The 21,477-nt window shown below is 54.2% G+C and overlaps 1 protein-coding gene across 2 annotated transcripts in view; it reads right to left on the bottom strand.

The window, feature by feature from the left end:
- The window catches only part of ERG (ERG, ETS transcription factor), a 152,829-nt gene that overhangs the window by 51,995 nt on the left and 79,357 nt on the right, over positions 1 to 21,477 (bottom strand). For both annotated transcript variants that reach the window (XM_006101541.3, XM_006101542.3), the window contains one exon: positions 28 to 245. In XM_006101541.3, coding sequence (XP_006101603.1) covers positions 28 to 245 — 218 coding nt within the window. The remainder of the gene's footprint in view (positions 1 to 27; positions 246 to 21,477) is intronic.

Below are 21,477 nucleotides of genomic sequence, written 5' to 3'. Positions count from 1 at the left end.
AACCGGGGGGGACAGGAGCCAGCTTACCTGGAGCCGTTCACCTGGTTAGGGTTGCATTCCATCTTGATGGTGACCCTGGCTGGGGGTTGCGACAGCCAGTCCTGCTGCGGGACGCGAGGGCTCATCTTGGAAGTCTGTCCATAGTCGCCGGAGGAGGAGGCGGTCATGTCCGTCTTCGCCAGGTGTGGCGTCCCGTAGGCACACTCGAACAACGACTGGTCCTCGCTCACCACCGATAGCGCTTCCTGCACACCCAGAGACACACACAGTCAGCGGCCTGGAGGACAGGCCTGCTTCCAACAGCAGCTGGTCTACAGTCCTTTCTAACCGGGACCACAGTTTAGGGAGTTTGAGGGTCTACCTTCCAGAATTTAAAAAAAAATAAGGAGCTGGTTTTCCCCCCTCCAGGCCACGGGAGTGGGAGCAGGCCGGCCCAGGGAAACTTTTCAGCAGGTCTCCGAGCGGCCCGGGCTCGACTGCAGCCGCGGAGGGAAAACCCACTTTAATCTCCACTCAAGGAAGTTGGATTTCAAAGGTCTTCGAAGACATCCAATTGCATGTGTCATTATTTGACAAATGCAATCTATAATTCAAGCAGACAGGGTACAGGATGGCCACGAAGATTAAAAAAGGCGAAGTGACGGCTCACACCTAAGCATCTGGCGAAAGGGCCACATTATTCCCCGGAGATGCTAAGGAGGGGGCTTGGGGAGGAGAGCGGGGAGAACGGAGCACGGAGGACAAACACACAGATATGAGTTTTTCCACTTCGGAGTTATTAGCTGCAATAGGCTTGCAAGTGGTGGTTCCATGATGGCGAACATCTGGATGATAAATGAACCAGAAGAAAAAAAAAGCTGTGAATTATCCAGATGCCTCCAAATACCAGGGTGTTTAAAATATCTGGATCACGGACTCGCTCTTCCCCCCTCCCCTTCCTTTCTAGTGACATCTTTGCTCTTTTGCATAATTTGGTGAGAAGAAATAGACCTTCGTGATGGGTGGATCATCCTTCCGTGGCTTTAAGTCAAACAAGTGGCTGGCTAGCCCACGGCTGTGCTGTATTCTCCCGCCAGCGCAGCAAAGGCAGAGATTTCACCCGCGTGAGTGACACTCGGCGCGACAACTACACGGAACAACTAGGATGACCCATCACACGCACAAAACCCACGGGGCAGCTCGTTCCTACTTCAGCCTGTTGGCGCGCTCAGGGCCGCTCTCAGCTAGAGAGATGCGGATGTGGGTTCCATCCCCGGTTTTTAAAAATGGAAACTTTGGAGGATCTGAGATCGGAAAGATCCGGACCTTGATGTGAGCGGCCCAAGGTCATGGGGCATCAGTGATGGGGCTGACTGGTGTCTGGCCATCTGCTCCTCCTGCCCCACAGCCCACGACACCCTGCTTATACGCTTCTATGTCCTGATTTCGAACATGTGCTCACATGTGCACTGCCTTCTTCTTCTTTGAGTTGATACGTAAATCAGTAAGGATGCTCCCCGACAGGAACAGAGCCTCACGGAGCAGCCGTTCTCAGACCGAGACCTCCCCCCACCCCCCGACCCACAAGTGTCAGAATCTTTATGGAACACGTGGGATTTCACAAACCCAGCCCGGAGTGCTCCCGGCCACTCTGTCCCACCGGCCCCAGGACCGACTCCTCTCGTAGCTCCCCAAGCACGTGAACTTCACGCTGTGAACCGGTGGGCGGGGAGAATGACAAGGACCAAGCTCAGTGCTTTGGCTCTCAGAGTGTGGACACACCACCTCGACTTCTTCTTCCTTTTTTAAAATATATTTTTATTGATTTCAGAGAGGGAGAGGGAGAGAGATAGAACATCAATGATGAGAGAGAGTCCTTGATCAGCTGCCTCCTGCATGCCCCACAATGGGGATCGAGCCTGCAACGCAGGCATGTGCCCTGAGAATCAAACCCTGACCTCCTGGTTCTTAGGTGGATGCTTAACCACTGAGCCACACTGGCCAGGCATTACCTCGATTTCTTTAAAATCCCTAGAATCCGAGCCCTGTGACCCTTTGGGAAGCAGTAAGCTAGGGCTTAAGCAGTACCACAAAACGTACCAAAGGATAGGCTGTGCCAGCCAGAGAGCCAGAATGAGGCACAAGAAAGAAAAAATAAGAAAGGCACGGTGGACACACAGCAGCTCAAAGACAGCCACAGACAGACAGCAACAGTCTGAGGCTCTAGAACATTCAGGGTCCAGAGCCTGGCCGGCCGACGTCGGGGGACTCGACCTGCAGGACTCTGTCTTCTGGTCATGAACAAAGTGAGTGAATTTGAGGCATCTAATTGTCACAGATGTGGGTTTCCAAGTAACACTGGCCCCATGGATTTAGGTAGCCGTGCTAATTCATCAAGACAAGAATGGCAGCTTCTGAAGTCATTTCAGCCAAACGGATTCCCTCCCCTCCCGTGGCGGCACCAAAGGGAAGGGTTTTACACACTCAGACCAGGAACGAGGCCGGGTCGCCCCTTCTCCCTCCGGCCTGGCGACTCCGGCGGGGCTCTGCGGGGAGTCACACACTCGGTGATGCTTGTGTTGGCTCACCGACCAAGAGGAACGTGAGCAACTGTGTGATTTATATCAGAAATTAGCAGAAACAGATTAGACAGAAGAACCGGGCTCATTTCAAAATTACAAATAAAAAAAGAAAAGGGCTTTCAGGACAAAAAGAGAAGCAATGCTACCACGTCAGTCTGCCCCTAGGAGAAGTCCGGGTGTCCTCACGAACACATCGAAGGGCCACGTCCTCAGAGCGCGGGGTTTTGGAAACAGACCGGAATGTCAGAGCTAACACGAGGGCAGCGTGTGCGGGGAGGGGGAGGAGCCCGCGCCCACATCTGGCCGAGCGTCACTTCAGCACATGGTGCTTTAAAGGAAGGAATCAAAGTTAATTGAGATCGATTTAGGGGAAAACGTGCATGAAAGCTAGAGATAAGGGAGACACACATCTTCCCTTCGTATCTCAAAGTCCTCCTCAGAGTCCGTGGTGCACAAACGGAGGGCGGCGGTGTGATCAGAGATTGCAAGGTGCTTTTGTTCACCAGAGGGAGAAAGAGTCTAAAAACCAGGCTTCAGGATGAACATTTCCGAAGGAGCGAGATGCAGCCCACATCTCAGAAAGAGCCACCACAGTGCTCATTTTTAAAAATATATATATTTTTTTATTGATTTCAGAGAGGAAGGGAGGAGAGAGAGAGAGTGAGAGAAAGAGAGAGAGAGAGAGGGAGAGAGAGAGAGAAATATCAATGATGAGAGAGGATCACTGATTGGCTGCCTCCTGCTTGGATCAAGCCCGCCACCCAGGCATGTGCCCTGATGCAGGAAAAAGCTATGACCTCCTGGTTCATAGGTGGACGCTCAACCACTGAGCCGCGCCGGCCGGGCCAAAGTGTTCTAACCCACCTGAGACTGGCCCACACGTGGAATTAAGTGCAGGTCAGGAAGAGAAAGCAAACAAATAAACGAAATCACGCGCGCACACACACACACACACATACATACGTGTGTGCACATGCCAACGGAGCATGTTTTAACAGTGGGGGGTGAAGAGAAGCCACAGGATGGTCCAGAGACCTGCATCGACAGGGATGAGCTCTACAGACACCACACGCAACAGACCAGGTGTGTCGCTCTGTTCATCACCGACTCCCGACATCCTGCCCAACAGCCCTGGGACTTCAAAGCTGGGAGCGGCTTAGACCGTGGGATTAAAACCAGAACGAACAGCTCTGCACACAGGCTGGTACCCAGGAGCACGCCGGGCCCCTGCTCGGGCTCCGCCAGCAACTTCCTGCCTTGACGGAGGCTGTCCCGCCTCCCCGCCTGCCGCCGCTCCCTCCTCTCGGGGCCACCTCACTGCCCACCTGCCTACCTGCCTGCGATGTCCCCTCCGGTAGCGGGACAGGCTATGCTCCCAGGACCTTCGGCCAGCCGCAGGACTGGGGACTGCGCTGGTTGCTTTATAACAGAGAATTCCAAAAAGTCCAACCCTGGCAGGAACGGGGCATAATAATTTAATATGCCTGCCTCTATGTTGCTATAAAAAGACCTGAACTTTAGATTGGTGTGCGCGCGTGTGGGGGTGTTTTTTCCTGTAGCTCCAGGAAAACTGGGGTATTCTGATGTGGCGAGTGGCAGACGACCAATGCCATTTTTTATGAACGTGGGAGAAGCACATAAATTCTAAGCCAATGGCCCCCAAACAAAAGGCCCCGCTGTGTGGTGCGCAGTGTTTACGGTTTCGTGTGAACGCTGAACACACCGATCACATGTGAAAACGACGCCTTTGGATTTCGGTCAGAGGGTAACAGTGGGCCCATAGTTCCAGCAAGTGGAGAGGACTCGGCGAGGTTGGATTTCATACCGTAAGACTAAAACATGCCTTTATTTTTTCCGTAACAAGACAGATTTGGGTACAACAAAGGATCCAAAATGTTTCCATGAAAAACTAAGAAAAGAAAAAGTAAAACGTCGCACGTACTTTGTACGCAAACTACCATTTCCAGCCAGCGGTCCCGGCGCCTCTCCTAACAGGTGGGTATTCGGAGAGGCCCCTCCATTTCCAGTGGAAGAATCAGAAAACAGGATCTGGGCTCAGATGTGCAAAGTTGTGCCCGATGATGATTCATAAAAATGCTAGGCTGTTAATACAGAGGATCCAACACGCTTACATGTTCATGAGGAGCCGGGTGCGGTCCCGTGTTGACAGCGCGAACGTCTTAAAGGATGACGAGCTCTCTCTCACAGCTGGAGCCTGTGGAGCCCACACAGGGCCGTGGGCCGTGGGAGGTTTTCAAAAATTCAGGAGAGGCCCGGCCAGCGTGGCTCAGCGGTTGAGCTTTGACCTATGAACCAGGAGGTCGCGGTTCGATTCCCCGTCAGGGCACATGCCCGGGTTTCGGGCAAGATCCCCAGTGGGGGGCGTGCAGGAGGCAGGCGATCAATGATTCTCTCTCATTATTGATGTTTCTCTCTCTCTCTCCCTCTCCCTTCCTCTCTAAAATCAATAAAAAATAAAAAATAAATTCAGGAGAGGCCAGAACTGGCTGTGCAGGGACCAGGTTTCCAGATCGCTCTCTGGTTTCCTCAGGCCTGTGCGCTGCCAACAGTTACAAAAAACAAGTGGGATGATCGTCAAACCTCAGAGAAAAGGCAGGGGAGGGTGGGGGAAGGGAGAGAGAGCAACCAAAGGACTTGTATGCATGCACATAAGCCTAACCAATGGACAGAGACACGGGGGGTGGGGGCATGAGTGGGGGTTAGAGGGCAATGGGGAAATAAGGGCACATATGTGATACCTTAATCCAGCGGTTCTCAACCTGTGGGTCGCCAACCTGTGGGTCGCAACCCCTTTGGGGGTCGAACGACCCTTTCATAGGGGTCACCTAAGACCATCGGAAAACACACATATAATTACATATTGTTTTTGTGATTAATCACTATGCTTTAATTATGTTCAATTTGTAACAATGAAAATACATCCTGCATATCAGATATTTACATGACGATTCGTAACAGTAGCAAAATTACAGTTATGAAGTAGCAACGAAAATAATTTTATGGTTGGGGGTCACACACATGATGAGGGAGCTGTATTAAAAGGGTCGCGGCATTAGGAAGGTTGAGAACCACTGTTTATATATGTGTTTTCCGATGGTCTTAGGCGACCCCTGTGAAAGGGTCGTTCGACCCCCAAAGGGGTTGTGACCCACAGGTTGAGAACCGCTGCCTTAATCAATAAAGAAAGAAAATGGGGAAGCTGAGCGGGGCAGGCCTGCTCAGACCACGGTCCTGCTTCAGAAAGTCATTCTAACCAGAGTCTTCCCTGTCACAATGCAGTGTCCACGCGGGGAAGCCAATGTCAGCGTAACCACCAGCCCCCTCTCCTCGGCAGGTTCTCATCGCATTCCCACCCAACGCGAACCCTTCCTGCCTGGGGTTCCTCCCGCGCACAACCAGCCCACAACGGTCCACCCAGAGCTCCCTGCACTACATACGAGAGAACTCTTAGCGCTCTCTCTCTCTCTCTCTCTCTCTCTCTCTCAGCTCAGAAACAGCTGCTCCGTCTCATAATACACCAGGTGACCTTGGAAAGCACTTTGCATGCAGTATCTTCTCAATGTCCATGTCACTGCTTTTCAGAGAATCCCATTTTCCACGTGTTACCAGCTCTGGGCGCATCTTACACTCGGTGGCATGTCACCGCTCATGGGCAGCGTTCCTTCTTCCTTCGTGGCAGATGCAGTGATGGATCCTTTTACAGCCGAGGGCCTCTCACATTTTATGAACTACAGTCACTCCATCCCGACCACAGTCCTGTGAGCTCGGCTGTCATTCCTGCCCTCAGAGGACGGAGGAGGACGGACGTCAGCGGCGAGGACGAGGCAGAAGCAGGGGGGGTGTCTCTAAGCGGAGTCACTCCCCGAGGCTGGACACTGGCTACCTGGGCGTGACCAGAAGGAGGAGGAGGCTGGGCTCATGGAGGCCTCGCACAGAGGGTCTCAGCCCGCCCCGGCTGGTCACGGCCTTGGAGAGAGCAGAGACGCTATCACAGAGAAGATGGAACCACCCAGAAAGGCAGAGAGGCCTTAGTGAGGGAAGGTGGGAGAAGGGAGGGGATAACTACCAGCTCCGGGATTAGGATGGGAGGCAAGGACCGGGAGAGGGAAAGTCCTTAGAAACAGTAAGGGCTCTCAGGGCAGCCCTGGGTCCCAGACACACCTCATCCTCTCTCACCTCATGGCTGGAATCAACACTGTCCTTCCCTTTGGTCAATCAGATTGTTCAGATGCAAACGGACAGCCCTATATTGGGGTGCGTTCATTCTGGGTGGATGCCTGACTTTCCTTAGCGAATGATACACAGGAAAAACCGGGCAGGGATGAACCCCGTTTATAAACAGGCTCCGGCCAGCGCCGCCCGGAGGCCGTAACTGGGGGTCTGCAGGCCGAATGCCATTGGAAACTCTCTTAGGCTGCCTCAAGCCCCAATGTCCATGGCTTCTCCTGAAGGCAGAGTGAGCGCAGGAGATGCTCTGGAACAGCGGTCGCCAGCCGGTGGTCCGCGAGGTTGAAAGGTTGGCGACTGCTGCTCTGGAAAGTCTCCTCCGCATCCCACGTGGAGGAGATAAAGGCCACGCGAACCCCACAGACAACACCCCTGGGAAGAGCCCCCTGGAACCGTCCGCCCACAGCGTGCCCATCGGTCCCTCGGTTTTCCTCTAAATGCTGACAGAGCTGGCTTCAGGGGGACGAGAGACGCCATCTGGCTGGCGTGTCTGTTGTGACCCCGCTGAGGCCAGCGCTATACGTTACAGATGCCTCGTCACGCGGCACGTGAACCACTTGCCCCCCGACATGTTTTTCCTTTCTGCAGTGGCGGAGACATTAAAACCACATATTAAATGCAGCATCCAGCTTTGTGCTCACGTTTTTCTCATTTAACACGTTGCTATTTTAGTCCTTCAAAAATATAAAAAATCCTGGATTAGCCTCAAAGGAAAAATGTACATAGGCAAACGAAGTCCATCTCAAGAGCGTATTTCTCCAATGTGGTATCACTTCAGTGTCAATCAAGTTTACAGCTCGCAATAGCTGCCGGCGGGAGGAGAACGAGACCCAGGACCGGTGTGAAGGAGCATCCACACATATTCGCCACGCCACGCACATATAAACACATTCACATACATGTACACATACAGCTCATACACGCATGCACACATATACACATAGGTACACATAGCACACATATACTCATATGCACACACATGCACACACATGCAGCGCATATACACATGCAGCACATATACACTCATATACTAGCACACGTATGCATACATACATATTGCACATATGCACACATATACACATACACGTACGTGCATATGCATGCACATGCATACATGCGTGCACACCGACATACCTATCTACCCATCCTTATTATCATGGTTCACCCAGCACTTTTAGCAGGTCCCCAGGGCAGATGTTGCCTGAGCGATAGAGACGACCTGGATTCTCCCCTTTCGCCTTTACTTGCGCCTCCTTCTCGTCCTGGAAGGTGCCTGCCTTCCGCTCAGCACATCCCTTTGGCAGAGAACGCCCTGGAGCCGGATCCCAGGGACCTGGAGTGGCGTTTCCTGCTCTGAACTCCCTGCCTTCTCCTTGGCTCGGGCGTGGCCCCCGGAATTCTCTTTGCTCACATACTTCTCGCCCCTCTCCTGCCTTTATTCAAATATAAGCATTTTCAGGGCGGGATCCTCTGTGTGTGTTCCAGCATCCAAACAGCTTCCTCACCTCACATGTGTGTTGTATCCGTATTAACCATAGAACGAAGTCAAGGGAGGCTGGGCGAGGACTGGGAAGTGCTCACTGCCCTTGGCCTTTCCCTGCAGTCCTGGTACCACGAGCACGTGGCTGCAGGCTGCACCTGAAATCCACGTGGCTGGAACCAGGGACCCCACACTGCCAGGGAACATACGGGGAAACAGAGACGACGTTCCACATAAGGCAAGAAGCCCAACAAGCCCGCTCTTCTCCATCCCTCCCTCGGCGCTCTGCAGGGTGCGCTTTGAAAAGCCTGGAAGGAGGACGCGATGGGACTATTCAGCCTGGCAGTCGAGGGCCCACGGTTTCACACATGCAAGAGGGGTAACTCCTAGAGAGCCACAGCTCGGCTCAGCGCTACCGCCAACCACACCCTACTGTAAACCCAGACATTTGCCTCGAGGTTAAATGTTCCGCTCAGGCTCAGTCTTCTTATCAAGAAAAGAAAATCAAGAGAGAGGAAGTGAACCTTCAGAGGGGAAGGGTGCGTGTATGGCACGGATTGTGGTGATGGGCTCGTGGAGTTTGAAGCACTTATCTCCAAACTCCTCCAGTTGTGTACATTAAACACATACAGCTTCGTGTACGTCGGTCAAGCCTTAAGAAAGCGGTTCAAAAACAACCCCAGGAACATGGTGTAAGGGATGTTGATAGCTCCTTTGTTCTCCGGCAAAGGAACACCCTTTTCCCACAGGCTGCTTTCCCTGCTGGTGATGAACAGAAAGTGTAAAAACATGTGTGAAAACATCCTGTTTGTGCATCTGAAGTCTGAGTGCAAAGGGTGCCGTCCACGCACGGCAGGTCCCCCTGCGCCCTCCGGGGTCTGTGAGGGGCTGACAGTCAGCACTGATGTTTGCTTTTTGAATCATAGCCATCGCATGACACTTGACTATATTCCTCAAAAGCCTTCATCTTATTCATGCCTAGTTTTAAATAATTCAGGTGATATACAAAGGTCACTCTCATTTCACTTTTTATAAGCAAATTTAGGATAAACACGGAGGCGCACCCAAATGCAGGAGACAGCAGGGTAGAGCACTGTGGCCCCGCATTCAGGAGCAGAAAACCCAAGTGGGAAGCCCGATTCTGTCCCGGCTGTCAGTATCCCCTGGGGACCTTCTGGCGCCCCTAAATCCACCTCCTAACAGCATCCCCCGTGAAGGGGGCCAGCCAGGGCCCACCTGCATATTCACGTTTATTCTTGTTTGAGTCTCAACTTCTTCAACGATAAAGGTGGTGCTAACAGCTGCCCAGCCCCCGACCAGGGTTGCTCAATGGGCCAACTGAGCTAGAGATGGAAAAGGCTTTTATAAACCTTAAACTTACGTATTTTAAATAGGATCACATTATAGAAAGTTGATGTGATCGCCCCAAATCCCCGACGCGGTTCAAGGCAGAGGTTTGGACCATCCACTTCCAGTCACATTAACCTAACAAGCCACATCCAGGAAAAAGTACATAGTCTCTCATATGCAATGCCACCTGCTCTTTACTAGAGGCCTGGTGCATGAAAATTCGTGCACTGCGGGGGGGGGGGGCCCTCAGCCCAGCCTGCACCCTCTCCCAGTCCAGGAGCTCTCGGGGCCCTTCTGCACAGAAACCCACCGTAATGACTAACAGACACTGGGGCTCAGGCCAGGGAGGAGCACAGGAGCCCCCGTTTTCTCCAGGGGTGGCAGGGACCCCCTTCTTCCCCCCATCCCCTCCCCGAGTATCTGTTGGCACGGGCCGCGCTGCATAAAGCAGACAGCAACACGGACACTCTTTTTCTTGGACGCGGACTCCCCTCTGGAGGGAGCCAAGCGCTCACCCATGGTGAGGCCCGCCCTGCCAAGCACTGGCCCTGGCTCCCTGAGCCATGACGCCTCCCTCCTCCCCGGGCTGGGGGCTAAGCCCTGCGCTGCAGACTTCCCAGCACATCAGTCTGCCTGGTGCAGACCTAGGAGGGGACCGGGGTGTCAGGCCTTTGTTCCTGCTCTGCCCTGAGCTCACGTCTCTCCCATGATGCAGTTCGGGGCTGCAGGGACACCCCATCTCGTTGGGGACATTCTCATGCGCCAGTGAGCTGGCTGCTGCAAGACCTGATTATGTTTATGACCCTGGGAGTGTTGAGCTCCACCTAAGACATTGTAAACGCGGCCAACAGTTGCAGACGACACGTCCATGGATCACACCCAGCAGGGCTCCCCGGCAGAGCTACAAATGGGTCCCGTGGGGACGTCAACATCGCCCTGAGAGTCTGGAGATCCATTCATACCAAACCAATCCAACCTGCGGAGCAGCTCGCCGGCCTGCGGATCCTAATGGGGCCTCCACGAGGGCCCACACCTCGGGTTTGGGGTTGCCTCCTTATTCGGGACCTCTGTTCCCCTTACACCGAATCCCCCAGGAAGCAGAGCCAGGAAGTCCATGTCTGCCCAGCTTTTCCACGAGGAAGAGGAAGTTGCCAGGGCTACGGGCTGTGGGCACCACTGTCCAGCCCCGTGCTGCCCCGAGACACTTACCGGACAGGCAAGGGATGGACGCCTGCCACCAGCCCGGTGGCCTGGGCAGGGCTACCTCCCCACAGAGAGCAGGTCGTCTCAGTCGCCCACCCATCCAATTGGCACATGAGCTTTGAGGATGGCCAGTGTGGCGATGCCTGCTTAAAGGGCAACTGACTTAGAACAGAAGATGATTTGCCTTCCCTGTGGTCCAGGCCAGGGGACTGGCACCGACCACCGCTGTAAGCACAGGTGCACTTTAACCTAACTGAACAGTTAACACAGGTGTGCAGACTGTGCAGCCGGAGGTCCAATCTTGAGCTGTCAGCTCCTGATCTAAAAACAAGCAGATGGGAGCCCCTCTAAAGACCTGGCCAGCGGGGGTCAGACAGGTTCCCAGGGGCCCCCACCTCTGAGGCCAGGTTTTTATTAATGCATTTAACGCGGCGGCAGTCTTTCTGCAATCGCGAGGCCCTTCCACGCATTTACCCACCCATGCGGATCACTACCAATCACTTTATTTTCACTTGGGTCCATGCCTCTAACCTTCATACTTTGCTTTCAAGCAAAAGAGCGTGTGTGTGTGTGTGTGTGTGTGTGTGTGTGTGTGTTCATGTCGGTGCCGGCGGGTGGGGTGCAGCGGGTGATGGATGGACTGCACAGGGCCACACCCCAAGCCTCGCAGTGTGGTCCGGTGGTGCCCTGCCAAGATCAGCACTGAGCTCTTTGTAACACCCTCAGATCGGCACTCCCAGCCTTTCCCTTCATTATCCACTCAAGGGCAGGCAACAGAAAATTTTTTAAATGCAAAATAAACATGCAATTTCTGGAGCGAATTACAACCTTGCTTTTCAAAATCTGACGCTGGACCAGTCACACCCGCAGCACCTGGGACCCTGTGGGGTGTGCAGAATCCCAGGTCCCACCCCAGAGTTAGAACCCGGTTCAACAGAGTAACACGGTGGAGTGCACACACATGGAGTTTTGAGAACTGGGTTAGAAGGTAGTTAAGTGCTCTGAGAAGAAAAAAAACGCAAAATTGAATGAGGAGGGTCAGGAGGAGAGAGGGATGGATGGGTGCTTTCACTATGGAGTGGTCAGGGAGGCCCTCCCGGAGGAGGTGTGGCCTGAACAAACTTGAAGAGAAGGACCCAGTGGGTTCCTAGGGAGTGAGCCTTCCAGGCCACAGCAGCAGCTAGAACAAGGCCGGAAGTGGATGCTGAGGCTTGAGGGTGGGACACGGGGTTCAGGGACCGCCAGGGAGGAAGAGTGGCCACTAGGAAGGAAGGGGAGAAAGTGCGTGGCGTGGACAGGGAGGTGAGCCAGGTGAGGCTGGGCAGGCAGAGCCGGGCAGGGCCCTGGCAGGGCCTGGGCTGTACTGAGAGTGAAATGGGAACCTCGCCAGATCCTGTGACTAATAACCCAGGAATTGTCTTCGTTCCTGAGATGTATTCATATTTTCCGCCTTGCAGGGTCTCTGCAAAAGAACATTCTTTGGAATCTTATTATTTGCAAAATGCCAGGATCAGGATGCAGGTGCGCTGAGTGCCCTGTGCACACCGGAGCCCCGCCCCAGAGGACGTCAGCGCCGCCCTTTGCCCTGGGCCGCGGGAGCCGCCAGCCACTCGCCACATTCGGAGAGAGGCCTCGGGGAATCGGAATAGGCGCTTTGCATTCAGAGAGGCCGCACCGCTGGGACGCCTTTAAAGGGTTTGCACACATCGGAAATGCCTCCTGAGGCTGCCCGGCACCCTTACCGAGGGCGCCCTCGGGAGACCCACCACAGGTGCCCCCGCTCATGTCCCTGCCGAACGTGCAAAGCCTTGGATGTGAGGCCTGCGCATGCAGGGGGCTTGGGGATCCAGGGGGCTTGGGGACGCAGGGGGCTTGGGGACACATGGCAGCTGGTGGCCTCACTGCCTCTGGCCCTCCCCGTGCCAGAGCCGGAGCCGGGTGGAAGCTCGAAGCTGCAGCAGGGAGGCGAAGGGCCAGTGCTTCCTCTCCAGACCAGATGATAAACGGGCCTTCGGAAGGAGCATTTGTTTCATGTCTTTAATGTAAGTACAGGCGGCAGCCACTGTTACAGGTCTCAGGTACACAGCACAGGGACGGGATATGATGTGCCTTCCTGTGCAGTCCCCTCACTCAGTCTGGCAGCCGTCTATCCGCGCGCAGAGTTCTCACTGTTACTGACTCCCTTCCCCATCCCTTTCCCACCCCCCCTACAGATGAGTGTGGGGACACACAGTTCAGCCTGCATCAGTCTCTAAGCTCCGGGGAGCAGAGGATGTGTCACTGCTGGACGCCTGGGCCTAGCACTGCACCGGGACCAGGCTAAGCACGATAGGTCAGTAGTTCTCAAAGTGCGTTCCGGAACCCCCAGGGGTCTCCAGACCCTTCGAGGGAGTCTGCTGCTCAGCGCTGCGTCCATAATAAACTATTATTTGCCTTTCCCGCGCTCACCCTCTCCCGGGTGTGCAATGATTTTCCGGAGGCCGCGCGACCCCCGACAGCCCAGCAGATGGGCGGCAGCAGGCCTGTGAGCCTGCTACTCAGCCAGAGGAGCAAGAATGTGAGTCTGGGCCTCTTCTCACCCAGTATCTTTATGGAAAATGTACTTGTTTTTCATAACCGATGTTATTTAAATTAACACATGATGGGTTTGTTATTGTTATGCTTAAATGAATTCATAAATATATGTTTAGTAACATCTCAGTTTCTATTTCTAATTCGGTGAGTACCCATCTCTCTGACCCACCTAAGCAAAGGTTGGTCAGCATCATCACTCACTGCTCGGCGTGTGAAGGGTCCTGGGACCAAAAGTTCAAGGACCGCAGCTATGACAAAGTGGCCAAGACAGTCTATCTTCTCTGATGTCACCATAGCCTTACAGCAACAAGAAGTTTTATAACAAACAAAATTTTAGTAACCAAGTGTCACACAAAAAGGAAGCCTGTTGGCCAACCCCTTAAGTTGACAAGAGTTCTCATTAAAAAAGAAAAGAAAAGCCAATCTCAGCTCTCGCACTTACTGATGTGTTCGCTTCAGCACTGACACGAGTCGGGGGCTGGCATTTTCATGCACCCCAGCTGCTGAGCACCGGCCCGGACTCTAACCCTGGACGGATCTCCTATAGAGGCAGGCTGCCCACCCTGTCCTGGCGACCAGCTGCCTGCAGGCCTCCGTTTCCAGCTGAGCCTTCGTGAAAGCGCTGTGTTCAAGGCCAAGTGGGAGGAGATGTGTGAGGAGCCCCGACTAGCAGGAAATGAGCAGAGGCTGCAGGCCACTGACCCACTCCCAACCCCCCGAAAGCTGTCCCGGGGCCGAGACTGGAGAGCCCGGGCACAGACTCCCTGCCCAGCTCCCGCGTGCCCACCTGGCACATTCGGTGCATCTCTGGGTGGGCAGGTGGCGCTCTCCCATTAATGGTAGGGACCAGCCAACTACGAGGTCAGGCATAAACCAAAAAGCAGGGCTTCTCTTTCAGAATGTAACTCCGCCATGTCACCCTGCTGCGCCCCAATAAAATCCAACTTCCCACTGTGTTCTGGCCCCTTAAGTCCTGCAAAGAGGGGTCCTGCGCTTGTCATTCTCACTAAGGGCTCCTGCAGTCACTGTGCGTGGCCTGCACAAGGAAGGCAGCTTCCAGGCAACCAGAGGGGCCGGTGTTCCGGGCAAGGCCTGGCCTGCACACGCGGTCACTGCTGGAAACCCGCCTCCTGCTCCCTCAAGAACACCTGATGCACTGGTGAGCATCAGGGTCCAAGCTCGGGGTTCAGGTCACGGAGTTAAGGAGCGTGTCCTTTACCTGGATGAGGCCCCACCTTGTAGTTCAGAGAGAGAGCCACCAAGTGAAAGCAGAAATGACACGCCACAACCACCGCAAGCAAGAGGCACATCCGTGTACAAGTCGTGTGCTGCGCACACTTCCAAGCGCGCACTGGAGGGCAGGAGCTGGGGTTCTGTGCCGTTTGCCCCAGACAACCCTCTCTCCTGCTGGCCCCGCGTCTCCGAACACCACACAGCCCCCTAAAGCCGTCAGAACCAACGTGTGAAATCAGAAAGACACATTTTCAAAGAACCAAGAAAATGCATTATCCTAACAAGTCAGGTGAGGCGGGGGCAGTGGGCTGGAGGGAAGGAGAGGGAGGAGGTCGGGAGGGTGTGCGTGAGGACTGGAAACACACCACTAAGAAAGAACCTCAACAGACACGCGGGGAAGGTGCTGTGACTGGCCACGTGCTCTCCAGAGTGCCAGGTCCAAAGGACGTGGATCTGAGGCCAGACAGCAACCAGGGACTCGTACCTTGAGCTTGGGGCTCCCAAGGATTCCTCAGTGGTTACACCTCAGGGCCAAACAGCAGAGAAACAATACACATGCAAGTCACACAGTCAGTTGGTTAGTTCTAAGGAAAGCCCGCATACCAACAACACCAAGTATACTTTTCTGGCATATGATGTAGACGTTGGCCTAATTAACGCAATGTGCAAGTCCCCGTGCAGTGTGTGTGCGCATGTCATCCACGTACGGGGGCTGTGCGCACACCTAAGTCGTGGCCTTTCGTGCCGTGGCCTGCTTCCCACGCTGGGAGTTCCTCGAGCCTTTGTCTTGCTCCTTCCAGCTCCCGGCCTTCTTACAACATGTCAATGGGCATCAGCCAGTGCCCGGAGGCTGGGGCAGAGGGAGGAAAGGTGAGCCCCTCCGAGTGCACAGGGTGCTCCTCGGTACTCCAGGCGAAAGGTTCCTGGGGGAAGCCCGGCAAGCCAGGCCTGTGGTTATCGGGACCTGTGCCTCCCTCAGCCCCCAGCAGGCCAGTCAGTTACCAGAACTCATCCCCGAACCTCCCCAAAGTTCACCCCGAACCTCCCTGGGCTCACTCCCGAACCTCCCTGGAGCTTACCCCTAAACCTCCCTGGGCTCACCCCCGAACCTCCCTGGGCTCACCCCTAAACCTCCCTAAAGTTCACCCCTGGGCTCACCCCGAACCTCCCTAAAGCTCACCCCAAACTTCCCTGAAGCTCACCCCCAAACCTCCCTAGTCTCACCCCTGAACCTCCCTGGAGTTCACCCCTAAACCGTCCTGAGCTCACCCATGAACTCCCTAAAGCTCACCCCTGAACTTCCCTGGGCTCACCCCCGAACCTCCCTGGCGTGCCTGCCTGCTGCTTTTCCCCGTTGTCCAGAAGCTGTGCAGAAGGAAAAATATGTGCTTGGACATTAGGGCGGGGGGGCGGGGGGAGGGCTAGCATGGCCTGAACACTGTGAACTCAATTGCTTTCTAAAGACACAAATTAAACTCGGGGGAAGCAAGGATTTCCTAAATGCCCACAGCACGGCCTCAGTCCCTGAGGACGGTCTCTTTGACAAGGACGATGGAATGGCTTTGAGGGTCTGGCTGTCCCGGTGAGCAGTCAGTGAAACTTCAACACATGTCACAGCAGAGGCGAGACTGGAACATTCTAAATTCCCTTTCTTTTCTTTTTTAAATCTTTACTCTTGAGAGCATTACAGATGCCCCCCCCCCCCACCCTTTTCCCCTCATTGTTCCCCTCCACCTGGTTCCCAAGCCGCCCCAGGCCTTCATCACCCTATTGTCTGCGGCCCTGGGCAGTGCATATGTGCATCGAAGTTCTCTGGTTCCTCTCTTCCGGCCCCACCCCTTCCCTCTGAGATTCCTCTGTCTGCTCCCTGACAACTGCAGCCCAAAGGGAGCCGCGGGGGGTCTTCCGTTCACCTTGCGGATCCACGGGAATCAACCCGCTGCCTCACAAAGGCAGGGGCTCCCACCACGAGGATGAGGCTGGAAGACCAGCTTCCGGCCCCTGGTCCCACCTGATCCCCTGACGGACTGAAGGTGCCACTGGGGTCACGAGCTCCATCTCCAGTGTAGATGCGCTTCCAAGAAAACCGGTTTCGGTCAGAATCCGAGCCACTTGGGCCAGAGTGCAACCTCTTCTCAGACTCTGGAACACTCTTGTTTTTAACATTCCAGCTTCGGATCCTGGACCCGTTCATTCACAGGTCCAACATGTGCTGACTCCTGACTCTGTGCTGTGCCCTGTGGTACAACTTCACCACTTCCGACGAGCCCACCCGGGTCCTGGCCACCTGGCGCTGCAGGCTGTAGGCTGAAGGAGATGCCCATCTCCCTGGATGGGGACAGTTCACGGAAACTCAGCCGCACATGCTCATCAGATCATCGGCATGAGCTGGACGCTGGTGTGTGGGAAGACCCTGCTCTCTGAGAAAAATGACCGAGGGCCTAGGGGTACAATTAGCTGCATTATCGTTTCCCCTGGAGTCGCTGTATTTATTGCTCTGGGCTATTCTCTTTCTTTTCTTTTAGGAAATATTACAAATATTTCCTCTTGGGCATTATTAATTATGTAAGAAACTCATGCTGATGACATGATGTTGGAGTAGGAATGACAACCCCTCCTATTCCCTCCTATGAGCTCACAGAGTGTCTACTTAACCATCTCATCTGGATCCCACAGACACGCGTCTGCTACCCGCACTGCACTAAGCGTGCTGCGCAGGCTCCTCAGAGAGCCGGAGCCCTAAGATGAGGAAGGTGGAGGTCTGAGAGGCAGGAGGGACAGGAAAGACAGTGGACATTCTGAAAAGGGCATCCATTCCTGAATCACAGAGTGAGGGGAGACAGAAGTCCTTTCTCTTTCTCAGGACCTTAGAAGAAGGACATGGCTGCACATGGGCCAACGCTGAGCGCCGGCTGTGGGACTGTCGAGGTTTGCCTGCCTGTCTCTTGGTGTTCGCTCTGCTCCCTCTCAAGGGGCCCCTGGGGCCACACTTGACCTCAGCACCTTGGGCTGACCTCGGCTCCTTGCCTGCAGCCCCGGCGTGAGGCAGGCAGCAGCGGAGCGGGGCTGCTGATGCCCAAAGACCTGCCTGCCTCCTTCTGAGCTGGGATGTTGACGTAGAGCATGTTTCCAGAATACAGAACAGCCTGCAGAAATGCGCTTCAAAATGAAAGGGAAGAAGCACTCAAGAAAGAGGCGGAGACACGTCAAAAGGGCTCAGGGACCAACGAGAGAGAGAGAGAGAGAGAGAGAGAGAGAGAGAGAGAGAGAGAGAGAGAGATATCCCGGTGGCTGAAACTGGGACCAGGTGAGCAACAAGGTAAGTAATGGGAGTACTGGATTCTAACTCAGAGAATCAGATAAATATCCAAATGCCTACACAGCTACAAATACATGATGGAATTCACTCAATAAGTGGGGGAGAATAGACGCCTCTTCTTCACAGAGGAGCCCACGTAACAGACACAGAAGGGATGCGGCCGGTATGAACCACCACCACACTCCGGGCTAACTGCTGTGGCAGGATGCTCAGATCAGTGCCTGCACCTGGAGGAGAAACAGGCTGTAGGGACACCTCCCTTCAATACTGATCAGTTACCATCATGTTAACATATGCCCACAGCATCTCTGAGATCCTCCCTCCAGGGGATGGCGTTGGGTGCCCCTCCCCGAGTGGGGGCTGCACTTAGTGACGAGCTTTCAGGCATAGAGCATGGAAAGGGAGAAGCAGCCACTCTGTGGTGGAGAGAACGGGCAGGCGGCCCCTGAACCACGCGATCCCGGTCAACGCCACCAGCAGGAAGATAGGCTGGTACCACATGACCCTGCCCTGACTCAGTGAGATGCCCACACCAGGTCCCAGGGACCCTCTTCTAAGCTCCTGGAACCCCTACCTACACATGGCCGGCCCCTAAGGAGGGATGTCCCACCAGATCCTGGAGCAGTGCTCGTCAAAGAGGCCAAGGTCAGGAAAGACAAGGAAAGAGCATGGAACAGTCCCAGTTGGAGGAGACTAGTGCAATGCGGTATCCGGGACCGGAAAAGGGACATCAGTGGAAAATTGGGGGAATTTGAAAAAAGTGTATCTTTTCCTTAAAGGGGGAGGTGACAATTGTTTTGTTTGTTTTTTTCTATCAAGAGCCAATATGTCCTAGTAAACATTTTTGGCTTTGTAAGCCATGCAGTCCCCTTGGAAATGTCTTAACCCTGTCACTGTAGCTCAAAAGCGAGGACAACATAGAAAGAAATGGGCATGGCATGTTCCAATCCAACCTTACATACAAAAGCAGGCCGTGGGCTGGCTTTGGCCTGTGAGCCAAGTTTCCCGACTCCTGGGCAATGACATTAAACCCACGTCAATCTCTTCGTTTTGATCGCTGTGCCTGGTTCTGTAAGATGGAAACACCGGGGGGAGTGAGGGAGACGGGACTTGGGAACTCCCTGTGCTACCTTTATGACTCTTCCGTACACTGAAAGTTATTTCCAACAAGTTGTAGAAATAACTCGGTGATTGTGGGCCACTTTTGGATGGTCTTGGTTGCTCCTACCCTGCACGTCTTCGCCCTGGTGCCCCACATACAGGTCCTATGAACATGGCCAAGTCCATGAACTGTTCTCTGTGTCTGTTCTGCACAGAATGAGAGGAAGCAGGTTCATGACATCACATGAGTGATGAAAGCGATAGCAGGACATGCTTCCTGAAACCGAGGGGTCTGAGCCTCAGAATGGATCTCCGAAAGGCGGGAAGAGGGGTGAGTATGAACAGCAGTAGTCCCCCCACACCGTGCCTCTGTTCATGAAATGCTGGGTGGCATGGCTCAGTGATTGAGCGTCGATCTATGAACCAGGAGGTCTGTGTTCCATTCCCAGCCAGGGCACATGCCTGGATTGTGGGCTTGATCCCTGGTGGGGGGCATGCAGGAGGCAGTCGATTAATGAGTCTCTCTCATCATTGATGTTTATCTCTCTCTCTCTCTCTCTCTCTGCCCCCCCTCTCCCTTCCTCTCTGAAATAAACAACAAAACAACAAAACATCCTATCATCTTGGAACCCATCTCCAAGTGCAGTCCGAGGCAGGATGCAGTGTATACAGAGAAGGGACATGGGCCTTGGAGGATGGCGAGGGCTTTGGCAGCACGGGGACAGAGCCTGAGAGCCCCCCACGTTGGAGAACCCCGACTGTGGCCCCAGGTCGGGTGGTGGGACACACCTGCGTGCTGCCCTGAGCAGTGTGGCCTGTCAGGGGCTGGGGGCTGGAAAGAGGGCACCATCGTGGAGGTGGGTCCCCGAAAGGAGGCTGACATGCCCAGAACCAAGAAGACCAGCTGCTGGGCCCTATGGGGTCCACAGCCCCAAGCCCGAGACCCCGGAGCAGGCCTGGCCGGGAACGCAGCTCATTCTCCTCAGGCCTGGGGAGGGTGCAGGCCCCGACCTTCTGAGCGGAAGGACGAAGGTCGTGAGCCCGGGCTTCCCCCACGCCCGCCCATTTGGGTGGGGTCTGAGCCCCCGAGGTGGGCCACCTCCGGGAAGCTGCACTTACCCCTTGCTCTGCACCCGGCGGCTCGGGCTGGGTTAAGGAGGTGCTAATTGCCTCTGAAATGTAAATTTACGACTCAGATTTCATAAGTCAGACGCACAGCCAAGAACACGCTGTGCTGACGGAGCCCATCGAGCCATTTCCTGCACTGGGCTCCCCATCGCCTCGACCCCGTCTCGACGCCACGCAGTCCCTCTGGGCAGGGGTGCGGTGAAATCATTTGGCCTGAGGGCTCCCCTTCTTCTGTCTCGCTCAGCTCTGCACTTTTCTGTGGGACACTGAGCCCATTTTTTTATATTAACACTAGAGGCCCGATGCACGAAATTCGTGCAAGGGGCTTGGCCCTCGCAGGCCCGGCTTCGTCCAGAAGGTCGTCCTGACGGTCCTTCTGCTGTTCGATCTAATTAGCAGATTAGCTCTTTATTATATAGGATGATCCTACATTTAATTCCGTATATGAAACCGTCCTCTCTCTCTTTTTTTTTTTAAAGAATCCTTAAATAAGACAACAATTATTTTAGCTCCAAACTGTGATGAAATAGTAATGGTTCAAATGGAATCCTATGTTGACGGGTGGAAAACTGACTCCACGTTGGGAGTGTGAAAAATCAAGAAGCATCTACAAACGCCTAGAAGGGACTACCCCACTTCGGGGACCAGAAGTCACAGTGGAGATGCGGGAAAGGGCGGAAGGCAGTCTGACGACACTCCTGTTTTGTGAAATGAGGCTGCATTTAAATGTGTGGGACAGCTAGGACTTCAGAGCTCACTTAAGGTCTACCGATGCAAGGCAAGGGAGCTTGGAACCAAACAAGTACACGTATGTTTTTTAAATATTTATATACGTAAATAATACATAAAAATATAGAATATGTAAAAAATGATATAATAAATAATGAGCATGTACCTATGACATCAGAAGAGGAAGTAAGTTGAAAAAAATAAGCTAAAGATTTCTTTCCCCCTCAGAAAGGCATGAGGTCAGGGCTAACAGAGAATGGTTAACAGTCTACTCGCGAGTAAGTCTATCTTTTAGGGAGTATTTCCTTCCCACAAACAGCAGTGACGCCGGGAGGGAGGGAGGGCGGCTCTTGGCGATGCCTGAGTCATTCACGGACTAACTGTAAGAGGTGAGGCCCACTGTGGGTCCTGGAATCCATGACATAAATGGTCATGCCCGAGGATTTCCGCTCACTCCCCTGGGCCCCAGCCCCCCCCCCCCCCCCCCCCCCCCCCCGGGGGCTTTAGGGGTGTGTTTTCTTGAAAGAGCTTTGGGCCCCCCCGCCGGGGGA

Source organism: Myotis lucifugus, unplaced genomic scaffold (genome assembly GCF_000147115.1).
Source record: "Myotis lucifugus unplaced genomic scaffold, Myoluc2.0 scaffold_372, whole genome shotgun sequence".
Taxonomy (NCBI): domain Eukaryota; kingdom Metazoa; phylum Chordata; class Mammalia; order Chiroptera; family Vespertilionidae; genus Myotis; species Myotis lucifugus.
This window is presented reverse-complemented; position numbering and strand designations above follow the sequence as displayed.